Source organism: Sus scrofa, chromosome 6 (assembly GCF_000003025.6).
Source record: "Sus scrofa isolate TJ Tabasco breed Duroc chromosome 6, Sscrofa11.1, whole genome shotgun sequence".
NCBI classification, from domain to species: domain Eukaryota; kingdom Metazoa; phylum Chordata; class Mammalia; order Artiodactyla; family Suidae; genus Sus; species Sus scrofa.
Genome location: NC_010448.4, coordinates 101418903 through 101445375, shown reverse-complemented (window position 1 = coordinate 101445375; position 26473 = coordinate 101418903). Strand labels below are relative to the sequence as shown.

General features: G+C 44.9%; 1 protein-coding gene across 5 annotated transcripts in view; it reads right to left on the bottom strand.

The window, feature by feature from the left end:
- EPB41L3 (erythrocyte membrane protein band 4.1 like 3) overlaps nt 1-25000 on the bottom strand; it is a 250802-nt gene extending 225802 nt beyond the window's left edge. The window contains exon 1 of one of the 5 annotated variants that reach the window (XM_021096127.1): nt 24713-25000. Coding sequence is in view for 2 of the 5 variants with exons in the window: in XM_021096093.1 (XP_020951752.1) it covers nt 23793-24213 (421 nt within the window). In the remaining 3 variants the exon portion in view is untranslated. Of the gene's footprint in view, nt 1-612; nt 1253-23792; nt 24656-24712 lie in introns of those variants that run through there. The other 4 variants (XM_021096112.1, XM_021096100.1, XM_021096093.1 and 1 more) reach the window with 4 other exon arrangements.

Sequence of the window (26473 nt, the reverse complement as noted above, 5' to 3'; positions counted from 1 at the left end):
CTCTGTAGCCTACACCACAGCTCATGGCAACGCCAGGTTCTTAACCCACTGAGTGAGGCCTGGGATCAAACCCTCATCCTCATGGGTACTACTCAGGCTCGTTACTCTGAGCTACAACAGGAACTCCCCCAAATTTCTTTATATTAGAAACATACCAGCATCACAAAGACAAACGCAATGATATCTACCCAAAGTGGGAATTATGAATATCTGAAGTGCATGATTTATCAAAACAACCGAATAAGAGCCTTAGAAAATTCAGTTTCCAACTATGTGGGATATTCACAAATTGCTTTGTTATAAAGAACCATTCTTCAAAATCATACAAACCATCCTCTCCCTCTCTCTGCCCCCCCCCCAAATAAAAAAGAAACCAAGAACACAACTTTAAACGTGATTCGCCCTGGTTTTACTTGAGTTTAGGTGCTGCTAATGCTGCACCTCAGCATCTCTCCCTCGCTAATGCAGGAAGAGTGACAGAAGGTGCGTGGCAGTGCACGCACGTGGGTGCTGGATGCCACAGATATTTTCCCATCAAACAATGTCCTTTGGCAAACTTCTTTCCAAACAGAGAGAGAAATCAACAGCTTAAACTTTAATTTCAGGACTCACCCACATGGTCCATGTTGCACACGCAGAGATGACGTTTTTTTTTTCCAGATGATGGGGTGGGTCACGTGCCACGTTCCCAGAGGCAGCAAGAGGGAGGGTGAGCAAAAAGAAGAAGAAAACATAAATTAGGAACAATTCACCCCCATTCTGAGCAAGATAATAAGAGTTCTCTCCTTTCTAGAAACTGCCCGAGTGCCAAGACATGCGGGTTAAGGAGAAAGTTGCCATGCAAAGACAAAGTAGATAATTCAGGAGAGGTACAAAGGGACCTCTCATTAACATTTTAATTTAGCAGTTGCAAATAAGAGAAAACACTGCAAGCCACATTTGAATATGTAATAGATGGATGGTTCCAGAAGGAGACTATGAAAGAGCTGTATGAAGGTATATGGACATAAATACAATTAAAGTAGTCTGGATTAGAATGGGGGTTAGTTTGAGATTGCTGCAAAGTACAGACTTGGGCTAACTCAAAATCATCATCAGAAAACCCAGTATAATTATTTATACATTCCAATAAGCATTTGACTAAAATAATTCTAATTATACACTTTCCAAGAAAATAAATTATAACCCAATCTAGATGTTCTACAGGTCAGAGCCATAAATTTATTTATTTATTTATTTATTTTTGTCTTTTCTAGGGCTGCTCCCGCAGCATATGGAGGTTCCCAGGCTACGGGTCAAATCGGAGCTGTAGCCACCGGCCTACACCAGAGCCACAGCAACTCAGGATCTGAACCACGTCTGTAACCTACACTACAGCTCACGGCAACACCAGATCCTTAACCCACTGAGCAAGGCCAGGGATCAAATCTGTGTCCTCATGGATGCTAGTCGGGTTCGTTAACCACAGAGCCAAGACGGAAACTCCCTATTTTCTGTGATTTTATGTTGTGAAATTTCTTCCCTAATAGAGCAATTATGATGGCTTGTATGATTGAAAAACAACATAGCCTACAAATTTTATGCCATGTAAAATATTTCTCTGGCCTGAATAGAAAAGATAATAATAATAATAACTTATTCGGGGCGGGGGGTCCTTTCTTTGAAGAATTTAAACTAAATTTATGGCTCTGGAGTTCCCGTCATGGCGCAGTGGTTAACGAATCCGACTAGGAATCATGAGGTTGTGGGTTTGATCCCCGGCCTTGCTCAGTGGGTTAAGAATCCAGCATTGCATGAGCTATGGTGTAGGTCACTGGCATGGCTCAGATCTGGCATTGCTGTGGCGGTGGCACAGACCAGGAGCTGCAGCTCTGATTTGACCCCTAGCCTGTGAACATCCATATGCTGCATGTGCAGCCCTAAAAAGCAAAAATAAATAAATAAAACAGTGCATCTGTTATTAGCTTTCCATGTAAGCAGTCACTTTGGAAGACTAGATCGTGCCAAGCACACTAGAGGGATTATGTGATCCTTGGGTTCACTGGAGACTCCGGAACCTAACATCTGCCTTATGGATGTACATTCCTAATCCACTCCATCAAAAGCTATATTCTTCTATCAGCTCAGAGGAATTGAAAACAAGGTCTCAAAGAGATATTTGCACACCTGTGTACATATTATCATTGTACATGATGGCCAAATTTAGAAGCAACCCAAATGCCCATCAACACATAAATGGCTAAACAAAATGGGGTCCATACAAAGAACAAAAGGTATGAAATTCAGGCACTTGCCCACAACATGGATGAACATTGACGTTGCGCTTCATGAAACAGGCCACACACGAAAGGACAAATGGTGTGTGATTCCACATCTATAAGGTACCTAGAATCACGTTCATAGAGACAGAAAGTAGAATGGTGGCTGCCAGGGGCTGGGGGGTGGGGAGAGAAATGTGGAGTTGCAGTTCAATGGGAAGATGAAAAGAGTTCTGGGTGTTGGTTGCACACTACTGAACTTGAAGATGGTTAAGATGTTAAATTTTATGCTATGTGCATTTTGCCACAATTAGAAACAAACTGTCAGATGATTCTTGGAGCTATCTGGTCACTCGTAAAGACCCAATCTTCAAAGGAAAGAATGAATAAGAGTGTAAGTCACACTCAGCACAAAGGGTTAAAAACACTGCAGTGTAGCCAATAGGCCCATGAAAAGATGCTCAGCATTGCTAATTATTAGAGAAATGCAAATCAAAATTACAATGAGGTGCTACCTTACACCAGTCAGAAGAGCCATCATTAAAAAGTCTACCAAAAAGTCTACAAATACAAAATGCTAGAGAGGGTGTGGTGAAAACCTACAACTGTTGATGGGAATGTAAACTGGTGCAGCCGCTACGTAGAACTGTTTGAAGTTTTCTCAAAAAACATACATGTACTCTGTTATACAGTAGAAATTGACAGAACACTGAAAACCAACTATAATGGAAAAAATAAAAATCATTAAAAAAGAAAAAAAAAAAAACCCTCAAAATAGAAGTACCATATGATCCAGCAATCCCACTCCTGGGCATATATCTGGACAAAACTATAATTCAAAAAGATACATGCAACCCTATGTGCATAGCAGTATTATTTACAATAGCCAAGACGTGAAAGCAACCTAAATGTCCATCAACAGATGAATGGATAAAGAGGATGTGGTATACATATAATGTAAAATGGAATATTACTCAGCCATAAAAAGAATGAAATAATGCCATTTGCAGCAACATAGATGGACCTAGAGATTTATACTAAGTCAGAAAGACAAATACCATATGATATCACTTATAAGTGGAATCTAAAATATGACACATATAAACCTATTTAGGAAACAGAGACAGACTGAGAGACATAGAAAGCAAACTGATGGTTACCAAAGGGGACAGGGGGTGAGGGAGGGATAAATTTAGTAGTTTGGGATTAGCAGATACAAACTACTATGCATAAAACAGATAAACAACAGGGTCCTACTGTATAGCACAGGGAGCTATATTCAATATCTTGTAACAAAATATAATGGAAAAGAAAAAAATTTTCAAGTTAAAGAACAAAAGCAGCCTAGCACAAATTCAAGAAACCTGGTCTTCCTCTCAGCAGATGGTCAGATGGGAGCAGGACTGGGAAGACGCCGTGACGGACATGGCTGCAAAGACCAGAGAGGAGCCAGCTGCCAGCACTGAGCCTTCTCCTCGTCTTCCAAGTTCACGGACACCTTGGAAAGCACCCATTGGAGATCTTCCTAACCTCCTTTGGATATTTTAAAAGTCTAATAACTTGGCTTGTGGCTAACATTTGGTTTAACCTATGCTCCCAGTCCTGGTAATGAACAATGAACTTTCTTCTAATTAAGAAGGTGCAAACTTCACTGGTCACGGCCAAAGCATACAGTGGATCCTCTCTGGTGTATTAAGTCTTTTCGTTTCCTGAAGAATCAGAAAAGGGAATACACTGGTGCATATATGAATCCCTGTCTTAGATGTTGGGTTACACATCTGCTCTCAATCACCTTCTGCCCAGTTTCTATCTCCCAGTGAACAGGGATTAACCCCACAGTGTGGGGAGGTGACCAGCACAGGGAAAGGACTTGGGGAATCCAAGGTGTGGGTTCAGTGGTCCTTTAGAGGACCTGGGGGATCTTCAACAAGTCGTTAAACATCTCTGCTTCCTTGAGTGGAATAGCAGAAGGGCTTTTCCGAGAGTTATGGTAGAGGGGAAATGAAACGAGGGTTGAAAAGACCTTTGGGAAACAGCAAGCAGGGTATGTTCAGAGTGGGCTTTGGAATGTCCCTGTTGTCTGCCTCTGTTGGATGAGGAACATGGAAATAAAAGGATATGTTACAGCCTTGACTCCAACTAACAGCCTATTTCCCATTATCCATCAGTCACCCTACTGGCTTATTTCCAACCAAAGAAAGGCACATGAGTCTAGCGTAGGTTTGTAAAGAGTGGTCCAAATGCCAGGAGGTCCGTATACCTCTTGCAGAAGGCCTGTATGACCAAAACAATTTTCCTAGTCAAATGAAGACATAATTTGCCTCTGCACTCTCATTCTCTCAGGAGTGTACAGTGGACGTTTCTAGAAGCTTCACGATGTGTGCTATCTCACCCTCAGTTTCTAAGATGGAAGCAGAAGCCTACATCAGAATCCACTCTCTTAAGCCAGACGTTAAATGGATTTGCAGTAACACTTAAAACATTTATGTTTACATGAGCATGGCATGGACCTTTGCTGCTATTTTTAAGTGAATTAAAAATAAGTACTAAAAAATTTCTTAGTTATAATTTCTAATGCAGACATTAATAAATATATCATATATAAACAAAATTCTTGGTGGTATTTGATCATTTTTACATTTTTAAGACTGTACAGAGGTGCTAAGACCAAAATATTTGTTTGTTTCTAGGGCAGAAATCAGGAGGACAAAGGAAGGATGCAGGAGGCCCCGTGTGGGATGCTGGTGTTTGCCTAAGAGCCCGGTCAAACTAATCCCCATGTGCAGAGGATGCAGTGACTGCCTCTTTCCTGTATGTGATTGTTGTACAGAATTATTCACCATTCAACTTACTTTGCCCCCCCCCATAATGATCCATCATCAGAAATGAATTCATACAGCTCCATCAAAAAGCTTCATCACCCTGTAATTAATCTCAAGGTTGCTCTCAAAAAGAGCAACTTCTGCTACATGGTTGGTGCAGCATCTGCATTGGGCTTACCTTTTAAAGGCCACTTTATGGCTCATGTGCAAGTGGGAAGTGTTTATAGACAAGCCCACGTTCCAGTGGCGCCAAAATCAGGGTCAGAGTTCTGGTGATGGTCTGTGGGTTGGGAGGAAACCAAGCATCTAGCTCTCCCATGCTTCTTGCAAAACCCCTCTCTGCTTGCCCTCCTGGGCTCTTTGGTATCTATCTGCTCAGACGTTGTTGCAAACTTTATCCATTCTCAAGTCCCCACTCCCCCGACCTCTTTGGAAAAAAACCTCACTTCTCTCTTTCCTGAGAAGCTGGGGGCAGGCAGCAGTGGGGTTAATATCCAGGACTATAAAATTTATGAGTTGTAACTTGAGTGTTGGCAAGATAAAAATAATTATCTTAATATGCAGTTTCCAGGAATAAATAGCAACCGAAAACGTGATTATGATTTTAATAACAAGAAAATAATTGCATGTTAGTAAAATCAACAAGAGATGACAGACCTCAGGCACATCAAGGTAGAGGAATGTGTGTGAAGGGGATGATGGAATGTGGCTGGGCAACAAGGCTGGTCACAGCCACAGTTTTTTATCAAAGGACATTCTCCAGGGATGCCTGCTGGAACAGCATAACCAAGGGGACAGCCTGTCCCTTACAGGAAGGAACTGATAAGGCACTGAAACCTTCCATCAAGACTGAGTTGGTACAACATCAAGAGAGGAGGGTGGACCTTTAAAAATGCCAAAGACATCTGAGCCAAAAATGCAGAGCATTAAGCTTCTCAGTGTATCTAATTGAAACTTTCCTTTAAAGGTGCTTTTGTTTTTTTTCTTTCTTTCTTTTTTTTTTTTTTTTTTTTTTTGAGGGGTGTGAAGCCAGAAGGGGAACAGTATGATTTCACAGAGATAGTCTATCAGTTCTTTTTTTTTTAATTAGAATAGAGTTGCTTTATAGTGTTGTGTCAACAAACAAAGCATTTCCACTAAGATTAGGAACAAGACAAGGATGTTCACTTTCACCACTATTATTCAATATAGTTGTGGAAGTCCTAGCCACAGCAATCAGAAAAGAAAAAGAAATAAAAATCTGACTTTTCTACATCAACTTGGTGAGTCACTTGCCCTGGGCACGATTTCACTTTGCTGTCTTACATTAACTACTGAGGGGTGGTAAAGGCCACAAAGAAAGGTACTTCCAGACCTTAGATCAGAATACTTGGAGCATAGTAGGTGCTCAGTGAGAGGCAGTTCCTTCTCTTGGTTCCTTCCCTTTTTCCTTTCCATCACAACTGGGCCATCCAAGAGCTGTTCGACTTTTAAATAACCATAATATACATGCAACAGAAAGAAACAGCAAGAGAGAGAATGTGTATATAAGCAAAGATGGATGCCTGCAATTAAGGAACAGGTAAAACAACAGAATCTCCATTCGTGATGATTTGGTTGAAACTCTCCTCCTGGCATCTGATGCTGGAGGTGGTAACTTGATCCATGGGGCTTCCAGAAACTCCTTCAACTTTAACATTTATCCAGAATCTGCCTGTGATTTCATTTACCCACTTACTCCCTTTTTCTCTAGGACGACCCTTTTCAGTACTTCAGTAGCCTTGGACCCCCTTCTGCCTGAGATGCCCTGACTCTATGCCCTCTGGTTCTCACCCAGTACCCCAACCCCTCATTCAAGTGCACCTCCTCATTTCTTTATCTGAGCCCCTGCCCTTCCCTGGTTCCATCTGTGGCTTCTTTTCCTTTCATCCCCATGGAAATCTCATGGGTTCCCAAAGAGGCTGACGGGTGTCATGGTCACCTGATGCCTTACGCAGAAATACCACACCAGGTCCCTTCCCCATTCTCTCAGTGTCAGTTTTCATACCTCCAGCTAGCACAAGCTCCCTAGGTTCTCTGTCTCAAGCTCACTCTGTGCAGGCCTGCCTCATGCTCTCTCTCTTCCCCCACTTTCCACCATCGGCTTTTGTCTGATCCTCCAAACCCTGTTTTTCCTTCAAATCCAGGGTGAACACAGCACTCCCCCTCCTTCAGAAAGCCTTCCCAGTCTTTCTGCCAGAATTAAATGCTCCTGCTCTGGTGTTTCCCCAAACCTGGGGTGATCACTTAAAAAGCTCACATAGGACAAAATCATGCCATTTGCAGCAACATGGATGGAACCAGAGACTCTCATACCAAGTGAAGTAAGTTAGAAGGAGAAAGACAAATACCACATGATATCACTTACATCTGGAATCTAATATACGTCACAAATGAACCTGTCTATAGAAAAGAAACAAATTCATGGACATAGAGAACAGACTTGCGGTTGCCAAGGGGGAGGGGAGGAGGAGGGAGTGGGATGGACTGGGAGTTTTGGGTTAGTAGATGCAAACTGCTATATTGGGAGTGGATAAGCAATGAGGTCCTGCTGTATAGCACAGGGAACTCTATCTGGTCACTTGTGATGGAACATGATGGAGGATAATGGGAAAAAAACAATGCATGTGTGTATATATATATGTGTGTGTGTGTATATATATATATATATATATATATATATGTATAACTGGGTCACTTTGCTATACAGCAGAAATTGACAGAACATTGCAAATCAACTATAATAAAAAAGTTTTTAAAAAACTGTTCTTAAAGTGGGAAATCAGTGTTCAAAATGGTAAAACCAGACACCCCAAATACCTATTCATTGTACCAAATAAAGAGCCATTTTAAGATTTTTAAAAAGTGCACATAGAACGTTTTTACTCTGCAACAATTTTAGACATGTAAATATACATGTGCGAGCTATGAGCATAATAAATACAACGAACACCTGTGAACCCATCACCTAATGGAGGAATGAGAACAGGAGACCATTGCCAATGTCTTACATCTGACATTCAGTCCTCTGCCCCCTCCCTACCCTGAGCCCCGCCACATGGGTTTTCCTAAAGAATACTGTTAAGCTTGGTATGGTTTTGAGCCTTATAAAAATTGTACTATACCATACACTCTTCTGCAGCTTTTAAAAAAATTATTAGTGATTCATCCATGTGGTTGGTAAAGCTATATGCTTCATTTTTGTGGCTTGTATAATATCTCATCTTGTGACTATGCCATTAGTTATTTATCTATTCTCCTGTCCACAGACATTTGTGATGTTTCCAATTTATTGCTATAAGGGATATTTTTGAAACGTTTCTTGGTGCATAGGTGGGACAGTTTCTCAATGCTATATAATTATGTGCAGAATTACTGTGTTGGAAAATTTATACACATTTACAAGATAATGCAAAGTTATTTTTCAATATTAATTTTATCAATTTATCTGCTTCTTTCCAGTGATGTATGATATTTGATATTTTCATAAAATTCCCTTTTGAAATTCATCTTTAGCACATTTTTATCATTTTTATTGGCATTTATATGTTTGTCTCCCTCTAAGATTACAAGAATCATATTTTATTCACATTTTTGTTCTCATGATCCACATCAGTACCTTGCTTATAAAAAAATAAGTGAAGATTGAGGTAAATACAACCTGTATTTCATCTGAGTTATAAGACAGTCTTTTTTTACTGAAATGTAGTTGGTTTATAATATTGTGCTAATTTCAGCTGTATAACAAAGTACTTCAGTTATACATATATATGTACAAATATATATTTCTGATTCTTTTCTATTATTAGGTTATTATAAGAAATTGAATATAATTCCCTGTGCTATATAGTAAATCCTTGTGTTGTGTATAAGCTACTTCATATATAGTGGTATCTGTAATCTCATACTCTTTGTTTATCCCTCCCCACACTTTCTCCTTTGGTAACTCTAAGTTTGTTTTCTAATCTGTGAGTCTTTTCTATTTTGCAAAGAAGTTCATTTGTATCCTATTTTAGATTCTACATACAAGTCATATGTTTAATATTTGTCTTCCTCTGTCTGGCTTACTTCACTCAACATAATAATCTCTAGATCTATCTATATTGCTGTAAATGACATTATTTCATTCCTTTTTAAGGCTAATTCCTTTGTGTGTGTATATATATATATGTGTATATATATACCACATCTTCTTTATCCATTCATCTGTCAATGAATGCTTAGGTTGTTTTCATGTCTTGGCTATGTGAATAGTGCTGCTATGAACAGTGGGGCGGGGGTGTATCTTTTCGAATTAGAGTTTGTTATCATCTTTTCCAGATATATGCCCAGGAGTGAGGTTTGTTGGGTTAGATGGTAACTCTATTTTCAGTTTTTTAAGGAACCTCCATACTGTTCTCCATAGTGGCTGCACCAATTTACATTCCCACCAACAGTGGGAGAGGCTTCCCTTTTCTCCACCCTCTCCAGCATTTATTGTTTGTAGACTTTCTGATGATGGCCATTCTGACTGGTGTGAGGTGATACCTCATTGTAGCTTGATTTACATTTCTTTTAAATTAGCGAGGTTGCACATCTATTCAATGTGCCTATTGGCCATCTGTAAGGTATTCTGCTTTTTAATGCAAACAGCACGGAAGGATTATGGGGTTGTCAACCCCTTGCACACACACACACACACACACACACACACAAACTATGTTTAATTCAGGTAGATTTCATTTTCCTACTATTACCAGGTTAGGTCAGCAGAATTACGAAAATGGGAGTTTTTTACTTGAGAAAGAGAGAAGGCAATAAATATGGAACCAAGTATATAGTTTGGGAAGAAAGCCTAGCCACACGCATAGAAGTGTGACTCAGGATGGTATGTGGATATTAGAAGCCAGAAAAAGATGCATGAAGGATACAGGAAAGGATGCTATAGAGGATGCTTTATGTGCTTAGGCTACCCATGCCATGAGGCACCACTGGCTTCCCGTTCTGAGTCCCACCAACAGCACTAATAGTTTCAAAATTTGCTCATGACATAGATTGAGTATAGTTGTTTCGACCAGCCTGGGAAACCTAACCATAATTTTCAACATCTTCTCTCCGGGCAAAGAATTCAAAATTTCAAACAAATACTGAACAAACGCATTTTTGGAAAAATGATTCATCTGTAAAATGGGGAATGCCTATCTTCATAAAATAGGCCTCTGCCTTTTATCAATCTCATCTTTTCACCCCCGAGGACCAGAAAAGCCAGAGGCTGAAGAAAAGAAGCATTTCCATGCTCTTATGAACAAAATACACAACAGCTATTAAACTTCTCTTTGATCATTGCTTGTCTTCTGCTTTGAAAAATAACACAGAAAAGGAGTGCCGAAACTTGCCAAAGTGTGAGGTTGGCAGGCATTTCTTACGGGGGGAGATGTAACTATTTGAAGGAATATCAGGGATTCAAAAGAAGAGAGGGCTCAGTGGGCAACATTGCTCTACCTGTTTCAAAGGGCGCAGGATTCCTGAAGCCGGGCTTCTCACCTGCCTTGAGTGCAGCTGAAAAATAAAAGGCCTCAGGGTGTTCAGAGGTCACTGACCTGGCCCTGCCCACATCTTTGATGCCGGCTTCCACATTATGTGCAAAAGGATGCTTTAGCAGGTCAATGCCAAAAAAGCAAATTTCTGAATTCGGCATGTCTCTTTGAGAACAGAGAAGAGTCAACACCAAGCGAGGAAGAACCACACCAGGAATGTCCAGCAAGCAACCCCGTGCGGACCACTTCAGCCCATCATCCACTACAGCTGGGAAACCACCAGACGGTCAAGAGAAGAACGCCCAGGTAGAAGACACACGCTCACAGCTCTCTGATTGCTGGGTGTCAAGGGAAATTCAAAGCCCTTGAAGTCACAGGGAGAGGTGTCACAGAGGCAGAGGTCTTTAAACTGTTACCCTGATGAACTCAGCCACTTAACCTTTTTTAAAAATACACGAACAGATGGGCTCTGGTTTCTATCTTGCTTCACATTGCTAAATCAAGTCACCATGATTCTTTCCGTTTACTGAACACCTACTATGTGCTGTATGGAAAAGGACAGTCCCACAAAAATCGGGTCTTGGCTATCAAGAGAGTTCGGGGATTAAGAGGTAGAAACTTGCAGTTGAAAAATAAATGAGCCACAGGGGCAAAATGGAGAGCATGGGGAATATAGCCAATAACTATGTAATATCTTTGTCTGGTGGCAGATGGTAACCAGACTTACCATCATTTTCTAATGTATAGAAATGTGAATCACAGTGGGCCAGGAACAAACATGGAGTTGTAGGCTAACTATCCCTCAAAAACAAACAGACTTAGACAAAAGAGATCAGATGTGTGGTGACCTGAGCTGGAGGTGGAGGGAGAGGGGGCTGGAAGGTGGGCAAAAGGATCAGAGTTATGAAAAGAGTATTAGGATAAAATGTACCACATGAGAAACATAATAAACAGTGCTGTACATCATAGAGGACAGTTAAGGAAGTAAATCCTGAGCATTCTCATTACAAAGACGAAAACCTTTTTCTTTTCTTTTCTTTTGGATCTATATGAGACAATGGATGTTCAGTAAACGTATTGTGGCCATCATTTTATGTGGTTTGTAAGTCAAATCATTATGCTGCACACCTTAAACGTATATAGTGCCAAGTGTCCCAATTATATCTCAATAAAACTGGAAGAAAAAAAGCGTTTTGGTTTGTTTGTTGTTTCTGAGACGAGGTTTAGGGTGATGTTGAGAGGCAATGGGCAGAGAACGAGGAAGAGCACAGTTGTTTGAGTATTTCCTATGAGACGATGCAACTTGCTCTATTGAGTCCATGACACCCAGTACGCACTTTCATCTGCATCCAAGACAGTGATGGATGAGGACATGGTTATTTTCCTTGTTTTGTTTTTTCTATCCTCAACTCTCTTCCTCGACCTGATTAATATTATACTTTTGGTCGGAGCAATAATTTTATGGGTCGGACACTTTTTCCCAGATCAGCTCTTTTCCAGGCAATAAGGGAACTGCCCACCCATTGAAAACCATGGGTCTTCCAGCCCAGCTGTTCTTTGAAGCATCATACAAGCAGCTCACTGCTGAAGCCACTTGCCACATTCCAGCTCTGCCCAGGGGACCTCTCTCTTCCACTAGACTGACAGCCAGTTAGATGTAACCAACACTCCATTTTCTTCTGCCAAATGGAGTCCAGGAGAGAGCACCTTAAAAGATATGCTCGATTTTAGCCTGTGTTTCAATAAGTTTTCATGAGAACTGCACTAACAAATCATCTTGCTAGGCTTTGTAAAGATTACCCCAACGATCTCTTGAGATCATCCAAATCTAGGAGGAGAGGTGAAAGAAGAGGAAAATAAAATGAAATTCTGGGTAACATGGTTAAACAGTGAAAGCACTGAGCCAGTTCTGAAAAACAACACATTACTGGCATCAGGCTAATGTCATCAATTAATGTCATAAATTCTATACAGAGCACAGAAACAATACTGTGTTTCTAATAATAATAATGTTACTATTATTATTATTAAATAATTCTTTCATTTTGGTTTTATTTTTAATTTATTTTGTTGAAGTATATAGTTGGTTTACAATGTGTGTTCATTCCTACTATACAGCAAATTTAGTATTTTTCTATAGCGGACCCTATGCAAAGTGATTATTTTCATTTCCTTGTGCCAAAATGGTGTTTCAATAATGCTGATGTGTAAAACCTTTTGTGAGGTTTACATGATGTTACCATGTTTAAAAAACAAAAGGGAAGTTCCCATCATAGCTCAGTGGAAATGCTTCTGACTAGTATCTATGAGGATTCGGGTTTGATCCTTGATTTGCTCAGTGGGTGGGGATCTGGCATTGCCATGAGCTGCAGTGTGGATCCCAAATTGCTGTGGCTGTGGTGTAGGCTGGCAGCTGCAGCTCCAATTCAACCCTTAGCCTGGGAACCTCCATATGTTGCGGGTGCAACCCCACAAAAAAAAGACCAAAAACAAAAGGTTTTTAATCTATGATGATGCTTCAGGATTGTGGATTTGAAAGCTGAAGCAGCCCCATCTCCATCATAAAGATGAATAAATTGTCATCTAGGGAACTTAAATGCTGGTGAAGCCACAACCTGGAAAATTACATCCCTGCTTATTTTTCTTGAAACACACTTAGTTATCCTATCATCATATCTAGGGGAGAGCAAAGCTACCCTTATGACAAATACTAAGTGACATCACTGGAAAGATAAAGGTGTATTCCTACATTAGAAGTACAAGACACAAAACAAAACATCACCATACTCTTTCATTTAGTGAAAAGGTTTGACAACCGTGTTACGCGTACACTTAAGAAGCATTACTCACTGTTGCATGACCTAATTCATTCCCATCTTTAATGTGTTTTTCAAAGGAAGCAAATAGCCAAGAATAGCACAAGTTACTCATCCTTTAAAAGACAGTGTGGATGACCATGGCACACGAGAATCTCCTCCAGGATTGATCCATTTTGTGAGAGAAAATATCTAAGCCAGCCAACCTTTTAAGAATGGGATCGGGAAGAAGGAATACAGATGTACAGCTGGGTCACTTTGATGTACAGCCGAAATTGGTACCACACTGTAAATCAACTATTCTTTAATACTAATAAAGAATGAGATCCCTACATTTTTAGCCTTCGTTAAAAATTAAGCCGCCTCCTGGGAAAGAACCCAGGTCAAGGGAGAAGAGAATAAAGGTCCATGGTCAATGTAGGCTGCGGTGCAAGGTGCAAAAGCTACCTAAGCTGCCCATCTAGCTTCTTGATCCCTTATGCCATCCAACTTATTCTACCCATAGCCAACCTCCTCATACTACTCTATTGCTTAAACTCTTCCATGGATCTCTATTGCCTATGTGACAAATTCCAAGATTTCATAAGCTTACTAGTTGGATACACTTGTTCAAGCACTTACTATGTGCCAGGGATTTTATATGAAAACATGACAACTGTCACAAACTTGGGGTATGATACAGAGAATGCTTGGCTCCATCTCCATCCTAACACCCAGATGCTCACATCTGGGTCCCAAGTGACAGAGCCACTTCACCTCAATCACAGAACCCACCAAGTGGCACTGTTGTGTGGTGGTGTCTCCAAGGGGATGAACGCTGGATCTCACTGGGCCACGAGGATAACACAGCCAGCTGAGCCGTGATCCAGAATCTGCAGCCGATCCAAACCTCAGGAAAACATGTCACCTGCTAGCAACAAGGGTGATTCCCTGTTGGGTTCAGGTGCACTTAGGATCTTTGAGGTTAAACATTACATGGTGGCCAGAACCAGCCCAAGTGAAAATGGAGGGGTGCAGGCGGTGCACAGGGGAGTTTGTTTGCAAGCAAGGGAGAGAACCTCAGGAATTCCCAAGGTTAGGAGAAATCTGACTCCGTTTCAAATTGCCATGATTACAGGTGGTGGTTGCATTACAGTTATGAAGCTGTTTGGCCTGGAAACAAGGGTTGCTCTTGTATCCAGTGTAAATGAAACTACTCTTCCAAGAAAACAAATCAGCTGTGTCCATTTTAAAAAAATGAAGTGCAGCAGTTTTACCTAATTATCTTGGTAATTAAAGGATCAATGTGGATCACTTCAAGATCAAGGAGCCTAAATGAATTTGTCATGAGTTATTTTAGTGCACACAGAGATAAATGTCTATGACAGACACTCATTATTTTTCCAGCTTGCATGATGCAGACATAGAGGGGGTAGATCACAAAACAATCATTTCTTTTTGATTTTAAAATGCAGAAACAGGAGTCCCCATCGTGGCTCAGTGGTTAACGAATCCGACTGGGAACCATGAGGTTGCGGGTTCGATCCCTGGCCTTGCTCAGAGGGTTAAGGATCCAGTGTTGCCATGAGCTGTGGTGTAGGTCGCAGACACGGCTCGGATCCCACGTGGCTGTGGCTGTGGTGTAGGCTGGCGGCTACAGCTCCGATTAGACCCCTAGCCTGGGAACCTTCATATGCCATGGGTGCGGCCCTAAAAAGACAAAAAAAAAAAAAAAAAAAAAAAAAAAATGGGGGAGAAACATTTTGTGGTGGGATTATCAGGTTTATTTTCCTAATTGCATTTTACTTTCGTTACTTTTTAAGTTGAAAAGTGACTAAAAGAAAATTACATTTAAACATACCCAGGAATACAGTTTTGTTTTGTTTTGGCTGCGGCATGCAGTGCCTTGAAGTGGAATCTCAGTTCCCAGACCAAAGACTGAACCCAGGCCACAGTGAAAGTGCTGAATCCTAACCACTAGATCACCAGGGAATTCCCCAGTTTATTTTTTTAATGATTAAAAAATAGAGTCAAGACCAAAAGCTTGAAATATACATATTGAGAGTATAAGTTGATTGGTTAAATATGGATTTTCACACTGAATTGAGGTATTCATCATATAATGCAAAGGAATGGGTACGCTTGTTTGGGCAATGGGCTAAGACATCTGTAAGTGTATTTTCTAGTTCTTACAACTCTGCTAGCGGGGTGTTACTAGGCTAGGTTGGCAGAAGAGACATTGACTCAGAACACCTAGGTGTGTCCCTGGACATTTAGCTAGAAGCTGCTAGAACTGGCACTGGAGGGTAGCTGAGTGTCCCCCACTGGCACCAAAATCCTGACCTCAGGATCCACTTCCAAGGGAATCCGGAAAAAAAGACAACAGAGAGACTGATGTGTGTGTCTAGGTGGGGGTGGAAGCTGAGTTCACAGGAGCATGGGAGGTGGGTGAAGGTAGAACGCTTTCTAAAAATGACATTATTTAAAGAATTTCTAAGGATCCACAGTGAAAGTCATTGTTAAGACTTTGAGGAAAGTGTGTTTGAGGAATTGGCATGATCATGAAACACTGAGATACAGAGGGAAAACAGGTGAAGTGTGGCAGCTTGTACATATCCCCACTCCAGCATCCGCCCACGAAAAACCTTTGTGTTAGTCTTTGCCCCAAAAGGTACTTCTGTAAATTCCTTACACAGCAGGATGCAGACTGAACAGAACAGCCAGGTGCTCCTGCTCATTTTATGTCTTAGCTCCATGTGGATTCTGCTCTTTAGGGTTTGCAGGCTACATCTTTTTTAACATTCTCAATTTGTATGGATATTTTCTCATTCACAACCCACACTAAAAAGGGCATTGAAAGTTCAAAAAAAAAAAAAAAAACCTATTTTAGGTGTAATTCAAAGGAGTCAAATCAGTCTACTTTAAAGCTTATCCAAATGGTCTTTGCTTCTGGTTTGAGGGTTTGGCTCTGCAGAATTTTGTGGCCATTGGGGAAAAAAAAAAGTTCTCTTTTGAAAGGTGAATATGAGTCTCTGATTAAAGATTTGCTTGTAATGAATGAGTTCTTGTGAATCTTCCACATAGGCTTTTATATCAAAGAGGTTACAGAGAGGGAGGGATCTGTATGGCAAAATGCCGATTAAAAAAAAAAAAACTATCAAATGGAAAAGAATATTTAAAAAGAGGGTACAGGAGTTCCCCTAACGGCTCAGTGGTTAACGAATCTGACTAGGAACCATGAGGTTGAGGGTTCGATCGATCCCTGGCCTTGCTCAGTGGGTTAAGGACCCAGCGTTGCCATGAACTGTGGTGTAGGTTGCAGACGTGGCTCAGATCCCGAGTTGCTGTGGCTCTGGTGTAGGCCGGTGGCTACAGCTCCGATTTGACCCCTAGCTTGGGAACCTCCATATGCTGAGGGAGCAGCCCTAGAAAAGGCAAAATAAATAAAAAGAGGACATATACATGTCAACCTGAACCACTTTGATGTACAGCAAAAATTAACACAACCTTGTAAATCAACAAGAGTTCAACAAAAAATGTTCAAAAACAATCAGACTAGTAATTGAAATATTGAGTCTCACTTACACAGTTTCGTTTTTTCACTTTCTCTGTGATAGAGGGAATGCGATCATTTCCATTAGCCAGTTTGGAACAGGGTCCTGCATAGGAATCACACATGTGGCCAAATACTTGTGCACAGTGGTTGCCTGAGATCTTTTCCATTTCATGATATATTTGTGTAACTTCTATAAACACCGTGTGTCACAACTGCTTTTGCACAGATACCACAACTCTTGATCACTTAGATCATCCAATTTCTCAGATTCCAGAAGAGGTCTGAGAGTGTAAGACCAACATTATGTAATGAAGTGTCTCATTCCAAACTGTTCAAAGCTTCAGCACCCGATTGTGCCCTATTTTCCTGGCTTGTTCATTCCTCGGGTGCAGTGGGCTGTTTATGTGAAGAGGATGGCTTTATCCTCTCAGATTTGAAGGCTCGTATACTTCAGACTGGAAGCATTTCTCTTGCTGGAACAGGGATGTTGGCAAGCTTTTGATAATAATTGGTTTTTCCACCTGTCCTCAAACAGCTTGTACACACAAGAGGATCGGCTTAGTCTTTTCATTCTTCTCCATCAGAAACATTCAAAGGACGACCCATGCTAATGAGCACATGCATGATTATATATTTGGGTAATACAGTAGACGTATTTTGTAAATCAAGGAGCCATGACAAGAAGCAGATGAAAAGCATTTTTTTTTTTTTTTTTTTTGCTATTTCTTTGGGCTGCTCCCTCGGCATATGGAGGTTCCCAGGCTAGGGGTCCAATTGGAGCTGTAGCTGCCAGCCTACGCCAGAGCCACAGCAACGCAGGATCCGAGCCGCATCTGCAACCTACACCACAGCTCAAGGCAACGCCGGATCGTTAACCCACTGAGCAAGGGCAGGGACTGAACCCACAACCTCATGGTTCCCAGTCGGATTCGTTAACCACTGGGCCACGACGGGAACTCCATGAAAAGCATTCTGAAAGGAATTCTAGATCTGACCAAGAATTCGCCCATCTTTCTGGATGCGTTCAGCATTTATGGACACCCCGCCTGCGATACCTCAGGTTTCTTTTAGCCCAGTCACTGTCAGCTTGGCTTCCCCACATTCTAGTCTACTCTGGAAAGCTCTATCCACCTCACACGACTAGAAGCTCATTTCTCCAATGAAGAATGTTAATAATTATACAGATTCCTCCAGCTACCAAAGCGTAAGCTATTAATGTAATTAGACAAAAGGAGGCAGAGGGTGGCTTGTGACGCTTCCAGGTAATTGCTTCTTTTCCACTTTGTCTATAAAGACCCGATCAAGGGCTGGCTGCTTCTTCCTCCTACCAACTTAACTTGGGTTTGGACCATCCTTCTCCTTGGGCATCGCCCTTCCCAGGCATCAGGGCACAATCATTCACTCAATGAAAGATGACGGAGCCTCCACTCTGGGTACCACTCAGTGATGAATTCAAAGATGGATAACATCTCCATCAACAGGACCACACTACAGAACAAAGACCTGGTGAGGGCCACGTGAGAGGAAAAAGCAAAGACCTGCCGAGAGATGGGGAGGAAGAACTTCTGAGCACAATGGAGGAAAACCCTAGAAGGGACGTGGTATGTGAGTTGGGCCTTGAAAAATGATTTCAAGATGAAGATACAGTGAGGATGGGCATTTCGTTTGAAGGAAATGAATGAACAAAGGACAGGGAATTAAAACCTAAAGGTGTGCATCCAAAACTGTGACAGGTGCCCTGTGTTTCCTGCTGGGGCCAGTGGGAGATAACACTGTTCACGCAGGTACAGGAGAGTAAGCATGGGGCTAAAAACCAGATCAAAAGGAATGAGATCCTATCCTTTGGAAAATAAGAGAGACCTGAGTTTGGAGACAGGGCGTGATTATAATCAAATTCAACGGCAAAAGGATGGAGCTAGAAGTCCACAATAGCGGGATGGGATAAGAGTGGCTGGGATGATGACCACAGTGGTCCAAACAGGAGGTGACAAGAGCCTGGGGAAGGACAGTGGGAGTCACCACACAAGCACTGACCTTGCTGCAGGGTCTGTCCACTGGAGGGGGGTGGTAGGCAGTGCGAGAAGAGGAAGATTCTTTAAAAATGCAAATCAGGCTTCCTGCCTGGCCACTTAGGACAGGGACTGGCACAAGGGAGGAACTTGTGAAGTCGATGAATGAAATTTTTTTTTTTTTCCCCACTGTACAGCAAGGGGGTCAGGTTATCCTTACATGTATACATTACAATTACATTTTTTTCCCCACCCTTTCTTCTGTTGCAACATGAGTATCTAGACATAGTTCTCAATGCTATTCAGCAGGATCTCCTTGTAAATCTATTCTAAGTTGTGTGTCGATGAATGAAATTTTTAAACAGAGTCATCTGCGGTGCCTGTGGAACAGCTGGGTGAAAATATCTACTTGTCCATTGGAAACATGAGACTAGATGCCTAATGGAGGTTGAAGAGAAAGACCTGGTAATAATTCATCCAGCCAACCTGCACTCCTGGGTCTAGAAAACCGGGAGCTTGCTGCTATAGGAAAGCTAACCTACAAGCCAGACCAGATGTGAGGTGTTTGCAAGTCACTGATGCTCACCAGGAAACATTTCTTATCCCCATTTTACTGATGGGGACACTGAGGTTCAGAGCCATTACACAATGAGCTGGAGCAGCAATGAGGATGCTGCGTTCTGATTTCTGCCCTTGTTTTCCTGCTCTACTGAGACCTGACAGCTCTCTCCTCCTCCTGTTCCCAAGTTCCCAGTGTCAGTACCACCATGCATTCCTTCGCCCATTCCTATCATTTCTCCAGTTCAGAGCTGGGGTTCATTCCACTTGACTGAAATCTTCCTAATTGGCCCCAATTACATTCGGCGCCCTTCCCTCGCCCATCACTGCTCTTATCCTAGTTAGCTGCCCACTCTCTCGCTGCTGGGGATTCCAGGATATTGTCCCTTTAGCTCCAGGGTCTCAAATTCTGTCCACAATCCCACCAAGATACCAGCCTTTGGGCTATGTAGCCAGGGGCCCTTCACATGGCCCATCTAGCAGACCAGCTTTGTATAGCCCGTGTCAGCAGGACATCAACGGCGGCCAAACAAAAGCCTCAGGTGCTACTCAGCTCTCATCAGAACACCGTGATTTTGGCCTCTGCAGCAATTCAGCGGCAGCTTTGACTTCTCTATTGCCATTTCATGGACTCCCTGACAACGTAACAGATCAGAAACTTTCTAACATCCATTTCTATTTCTCTTATCTTTATTGTAAAGATCACAGGTCAATAGCTTTTCAAATCTCCAGGCCCTTTAGCAGCGCTCCATGGAAAGTCATATTTTCTGACCAATTGTGGGTCTTGCTGTTCCTGGCTAACTAGTTCTGAATTGGAAAATTCTGTGTTCCATGTGCTCGCTCTCACACCCTCCTTTGGAGGCACTTCGAGAACTCCAGAGTCATAAATGGATTCTCGCCCTGTGGCAGGTGAAAATGATTATTCTCCTTCCAGACGGGGAAGTGGCTGCCCGGAGTGGACTATGACTCATCCTGCTTCCTAGGTCTTTTTAATGAACCATCCACAGAAGTCTGACTTAATCCAACAGAAGTCATTCCCCATTTGAGTTTTTACACCTCCCCCGGCCCACCAAGATAGTGTGTTAATATCCCGTGTGATGCAAGCAGAGCTGGCAAGGCCAGGTGGGGAGAAGCATGAAGAATGAAGAATCCTAGGCTTCAAGAAGAGAAGAGAGAGGCTTGGAGACCACTTTTTTTTTTTTTTTTTTTTTTTTTTGTCTTTTCTAAAGCTGAACCTGCAGCATATTGAGATTCCCAGGCTAGGGGTCTAATGGGAGCTGTAGCCACTGGTCTATGCCACAGCCACAGCCAAGTGAGATCCGAGCTGCATCTGCGACCTACACCACAGTTCATGGCAATGCTGGATCCTTAACCCACTGAGCAAGGCCAGAGATTGAACCTGTAGCCTCATGGTTGCTATTCGGATTCATTAACCACTGAGCCACGATGGGAATTTCCTGAGACGACTCTTAAATAAAAGAATGGTGGGCCTATCGGGGAGAGGGAAGGCTGAGTGTTAGAGCCCAGGAGGTGGCACCAGAAGGAACAGATATGCTGGCTGAGGTTCAAGAAAGTTCTTATTAGTCTTATATAGTTATCCTCCGCCTCCTCCAAATCCAAACCACAGGACCACCTTCAGTCAAGGGGTCCTAGCTTCTGCCATTCAAAGCACTGAAATCCCTTAATTTTCTCACATGTCTATACAGCATAACCAAAATCATGTGTCCTTTTTGGCTCGCCAACTAGCACCTATGGGCGGAGGTCTTCTCATGGTCAACCTTGAGTTCCCCACATCTGAATAATGAATTCATCTAAAAGGGATAGTACCCTTGGACAGAGTTCCCACCATGGCTCAGCGGAAACAAATCTATCTAGGAACCATGAGGTTGTGGGTTTGATCCCTGGCCTTGCTCAGTGGGTTAAGGATCCAGTGTTGCCATGAGCTGTGGTGTAGGTCGCAGATGCGGCTAAGATCTGGCGTTGCTGAGGCTGTGGTGTAGGCCGGCAGTTACAGCTCCGATTAGACCCCAGCCTGGGAACCTCTATATGCCAAGAGTGAGGCCCTAAAAAGCAAAATAAATAAATAAATTTAAAAAAATAAAAATAGGAGTTCCCGTCGTGGCGCAGTGGTTAACGAATCTGACTAGGAACCATGAGGTTGCGTGTTCGATCCCTGCCCTTGCTCAGTGGGTTAAGGATCCGGCGTTGCCGTGAGCTGTGGTGTAGGTTGCAGACGCGGCTCGGATCCCGCGTTGCTGTGGCTCTGGCGTAGGCTGGTGGCTACAGCTCCGATTCAACCCCTAGCCTGGGAACCTCCATATGCCGTGGGAGCGGCCCAAGAAATAGCAACAATAACAACAACAACAAAAAAGACAAAAGACAAAAATAAATAAAAAAATAAAAATAAAAATAAAAAGGGACAGAACCACAGAGGGTTCTGAAATATACAGCTGTGATTCTGTTATTTTTAAATTTCCTTCCATCATAACTGCATTCTTAAAGCCATTTCACCAATCCCGAACAGTTTATACATATATGTAGTTTATATATATTTATACATATATGTAAACAATGTACAGTCTAGAGACGTTTGTTGAACTTCTGCTATCTAGCAGGCCCTGGGGAGAAAAGGATGAGAGAGACAGAGCCCTGCTTTCAGCAACTTACATGCCACTCAGGAGGATTCTTCCACTAAGGGCATGAGAGGTCATACAGTTATAAAATTTCAGTTTTATCTCCCTGTTCCTCAGAACAGGCAATGTTCTAGGAACCCTATTCAAAACTCCTACTTGGAAACTAGTGTTATAGGAGAGGATCTTTAACCCCTTGGTGTCACTTAAAGTCTGAATGCAACTGATTCAGCAAGGAAATGCCTGTGGCAGATAAGAGAAAGGAAAGAAGGTCTGCAAGGTCATCTGCAAACTAACTTGAAAGCTTCCCCTTGGTAAATTGAACATAGAGCGCTGTGCACTCAAATCCCTGCTCCTCCCTACCTCCATCCGTGGCTCAATTCCAGCTCGGGAAGGACAAACCTGGCCCCAGCCCTTCAGTAACCAGCATTAGGAGAAATGCACCCGGACCCTGCACTACCAGATTAGAGTCTGTTTCTAATCAAATGGAATTTAGATTTAAACCGGAATCAGATTTGGGATTTACAGTCGTTCCTACTCTCACTGGTTTCGTGGATTCCAGCCCTCTCACTGCCCAGTCTTAATCCGATGTATTTCGCGGGGGACGACACAGGAGCTGTCCGCGAACCTAGGCTGGGGACCCAGATTGTTGGTTGGAAGCCTCGCTCCCCTCGGGAAAGCGGCGCCAAGGGCCGGGAGCCGGACCTCTGGCCTCCATCAGCCTCGCCTTGTCTCGGGGATCTTTGGCGCTCCAGGGCGCAACCAGCCAGATCCCTAGTTCTCCCTTTCCACATCTTTTGGACACCGCCCTCGATCTCTGGAAGATTTCGCCCCCCAGGACCCTGGGCTTGGCCCGCGCAGAGGCTTCACTTCGGCAGAACGAAAAGCGAAACCCACCGCGGGTGGGCCGAGGGGGCGGCTGAACGCTCCGCGTGGCTGCTGCCCTGGAAATCCGCAGCGGCCTCGAGGGCTGCCACCACGCGGCGCGAACCCGGACCTCAACTTCCTGCACAAGTCCGGCGCCCCCCAGCCCGCCGCAGCCAGGACCTGCCCTTCCACACCTGCGCTGAGCTCTCCGACTCTCCCGGGCCGGGGAACCCTTCCAAAGCTGGTCCCCAGCCACCCGGCCAAATGCGCAGCGCGCCCTCCGCCTGTTCCTCATTCCTCCGCTTCCAAGCAGAACGCGCCAAAGGGAGTTCGAGTGCTCTGCGACCCCAACTTCGGCTTCCCGAGGGACACGGCGCCCTCCCTGGAGCGCGGCCTCACCTCCGCCAGCCTCTAACCCGGGTCCTTTCAGCCGAGCCGCTGGAAGATGAAATGCTCGGCGAGGGGCGCTCCTCTGGATTTTGGAAACCTGCCTCATTCGCCTTGGGAGCGCCTCGAACCCACACCCTCCGGCCAGATGACTTTCACCCTGGGACGTCCCTAGGTGCGGGGGAGGGCAGTGGGTTGGGAGCTGGAGCGGTCGTAGGAGAGGAGCCCGCGGCTCTGAGTTGCGGGCACTCAGCTGTTTGCCGCTCGTGGCTAGGGGCAGCTGGCCCTGTGGCTCCGTCGGGCCTGGGGAGCGGGCTTCTACGCCTCTGCCTCAGGCAGATCACACACGCGCGCGCACTCACACACACACACTCACTCAGCGACGCCAGCGGCCCCATGCCGCGAGCCGGGACGCGGAGGTCAGAGACACTGTCCACTTTACTGCAGGGGCTGAAACGGCCAGATGGAGATGGAAGCAGAGGCTCTCGCCTCTCCTCCGAGGTTTGCAACATCCTAGAAGGCCCCCAATTTCCCATAGCCAGCAAGGTCTGGCTTCTGAGATTCCGCTCCCCTGGGAGGCGGTTTAAACTGCAGGGGGCGGGGATGGTAGAGGGAGCACTGAAGATCGAGCCCGCGCCCCCCTTCGCCCTCCGCGCAGAGAACTGGCCCGCTCCACTCGCCTCTTGCCAACAGCCAGGCGTCCGGGGCCGGGAAGCCGGACCGCCGGGCGCTGCAGCTCCGGCAAGGGCAGGGAGGGGAGTGACAGCAGCAACCACTCCGCGCGTTGGCCAAGGCATGGAATCTCCGAATAGGCTACGCCGTGAGCGCGGAGGGGTGGAGGCGAGAGAGGTGGAGGAGGAGTTGCGGGGCCGAGAGGGATGACGTCCTCTGGCGCCCAGGGCTCGCGGGGACTGAAGATTTCTGGGCTCGCCCGGCCCGGCGCGCTCACTCCGGGGGTTCGCAGAGGGGCTGAGCCCGGCTCCCGCTGCGGCTCCGGAACCGCGCGCACTGGGGTGATCCCCGCCCGCTGCAACCAGGGTGCCAGACCTCCGGCTACCTTAAAGCCCTTCTCCGTCCCTCCCTTGCCGCGGGTGCCCATGAGGAGTCCCTGTGGATTCCAGGCGGGCTGGGGCAGACAACCCCCGGTGGGCCAGCCTCGCCCCTCGCATTCTCCCTACTCGACCTCGAGCCAAGGGCAGGCTCCCGCGCCCCGGCCCCTACCCACCGGGCGAGCCGGCATCCGGGCCTGCGCCCTGCTGCGAAGAGAGATGGGGCGGGGGGAAGAAAGGCACTCACCTGGGTCACCGGGAGCCTCCCCCTCCGGTCCCTCCCGGAGCCTTTTCGCGTCTCCCCAGCACAATCTTCCCCGAAGAAAAAAAGTAGCACAAGGGCAGAGGAGAGGTAGGGCTGCTCACAAGTCCCTGCGCAGAGGCTTTTTTCTTCGGATTCTCCCGGATACAATCTCAGCCTCCGCGGCGGGAAAGGGCTCCCAGAGGCTGGAAGGGGCCGCCAGACCCGGGCTCCCTCGCGGCGCCGGCGGTGGCACCTCCAAGTTGCCACCTGCAGCGCGCGCCGGGCGCCTGTGACAGCCCGCGCCTCTCGGCCCGCGCTGGCCCGCCCTCCCCGTCCGCTCATTGGCTGCGCCCCGCGCCGGGGCGGTCCCCGCGCTCGGCCCCGCCCCACTCCCTGCCCCCAGCCGCGGCGCGCTGTGAGCGGCTCCTGCCAGGCAGCCGCGGGCTTTAGAGCCGGAGAGTTGTGGTAGCTGTTCAGGCTTTTGCAAAAAAGTAGAGGAAGGATGGGGACACAAAGGAACACACGCACAATTTTGTGTCGGCTGGGGATTGGAGGAAAGAGAGAGGACATGAAAATGCCCTTCGTGTGCCTAAAGGGGACCTAGTAACTTGGTTTCTTTTGCTGTTATTAAATCTGTGCGGCCTCTGAAAAGAGTTCAAGGCACAGCGGCAAACGTGCCAGGGATGTGAGTCAGAAAGTAGTTGGAGGCTTTTCCGCTTAAGCTTCGCACGAGTTCATAAGAAGCACTGAAAAATGAAGTTCTGGACCCCGGGTCTTTTCTCACTCAACCTGCGCCAGTGCCGAGGAGGAGACCTCCGGCTCCAGGCCTGACGAGCCACCCACCTCCGCTGGTGCCCACCAGGCTGAAGGCCCAGCATGTCAGCCACGTGCTCGCTGGATTTTAAGCATCGGTGTCCAGGCCTTGAAACTCAAGCCTGTGCATACACCAGGCCTGCGCTGTGCACAACTTTTGGGTCCTTTAAGTAAACAATGGGCAAGTTATCTATTTTCTCCCCTCCTCCTACCGCTGCCTCCGCCATCTCCCAGGGCATTCGCGCTGCACTCTTCATCCTATCCCTTGGTAACTCCTTAAGTCCGGCTTTCTGGAAGACTCATTGAGTAAAGTCTACCGGAGAAGAAAAACATATAAAAAGAAGAAAATACTGGGAGTTCTTGGTGTGGCTCAGTGGGTTAAGAATCCAACTGGAGTGGCTCTGGTCTCTGTGGAGGCGTCGGTTCCATCCCAGCCAGCGCTGCCACAGTTGGTTAAATGGTCCATTGTTGCCACAGCTGCGGGTTAGGTCGCAGCTGTGGCTTGGATTTAATCCTCGCCAGGAAATTTACACTTGCGGTGGGTGTGGCCATAAAATTAAAAAAAAAAAAAAAGATGGAAATACCACTCTGGAAAGCTATCCAATCAGCCAGAAACGTCTCACTCCTGGGTGTGTCTACCGGAAAGAGGGACAGTGCCAAGTACCTATTAGTTTAATAACATTTCACAATTAACTCCTCACATAGCATATTTTATAGCCCATCAGGGACACGTCTACATTTTTGTGAGTGTAGGTGTGGCGTTGTTAAGCGTGACACGTGCTCACGGCAATCCTGTTTCACTGCGCTTTGTAGACTCCTCAGCAGAAGTGGGGAGAGGAAAGGGGCTTCACTAAAGGAATTCGGGGGACAGTTGCACTGGTCCAGAAGCCACTCCCCAGTCAACTCTTGCATAGTGACTTGGAATGCTGCTTTAGCGCGCCAGTGTCTTGC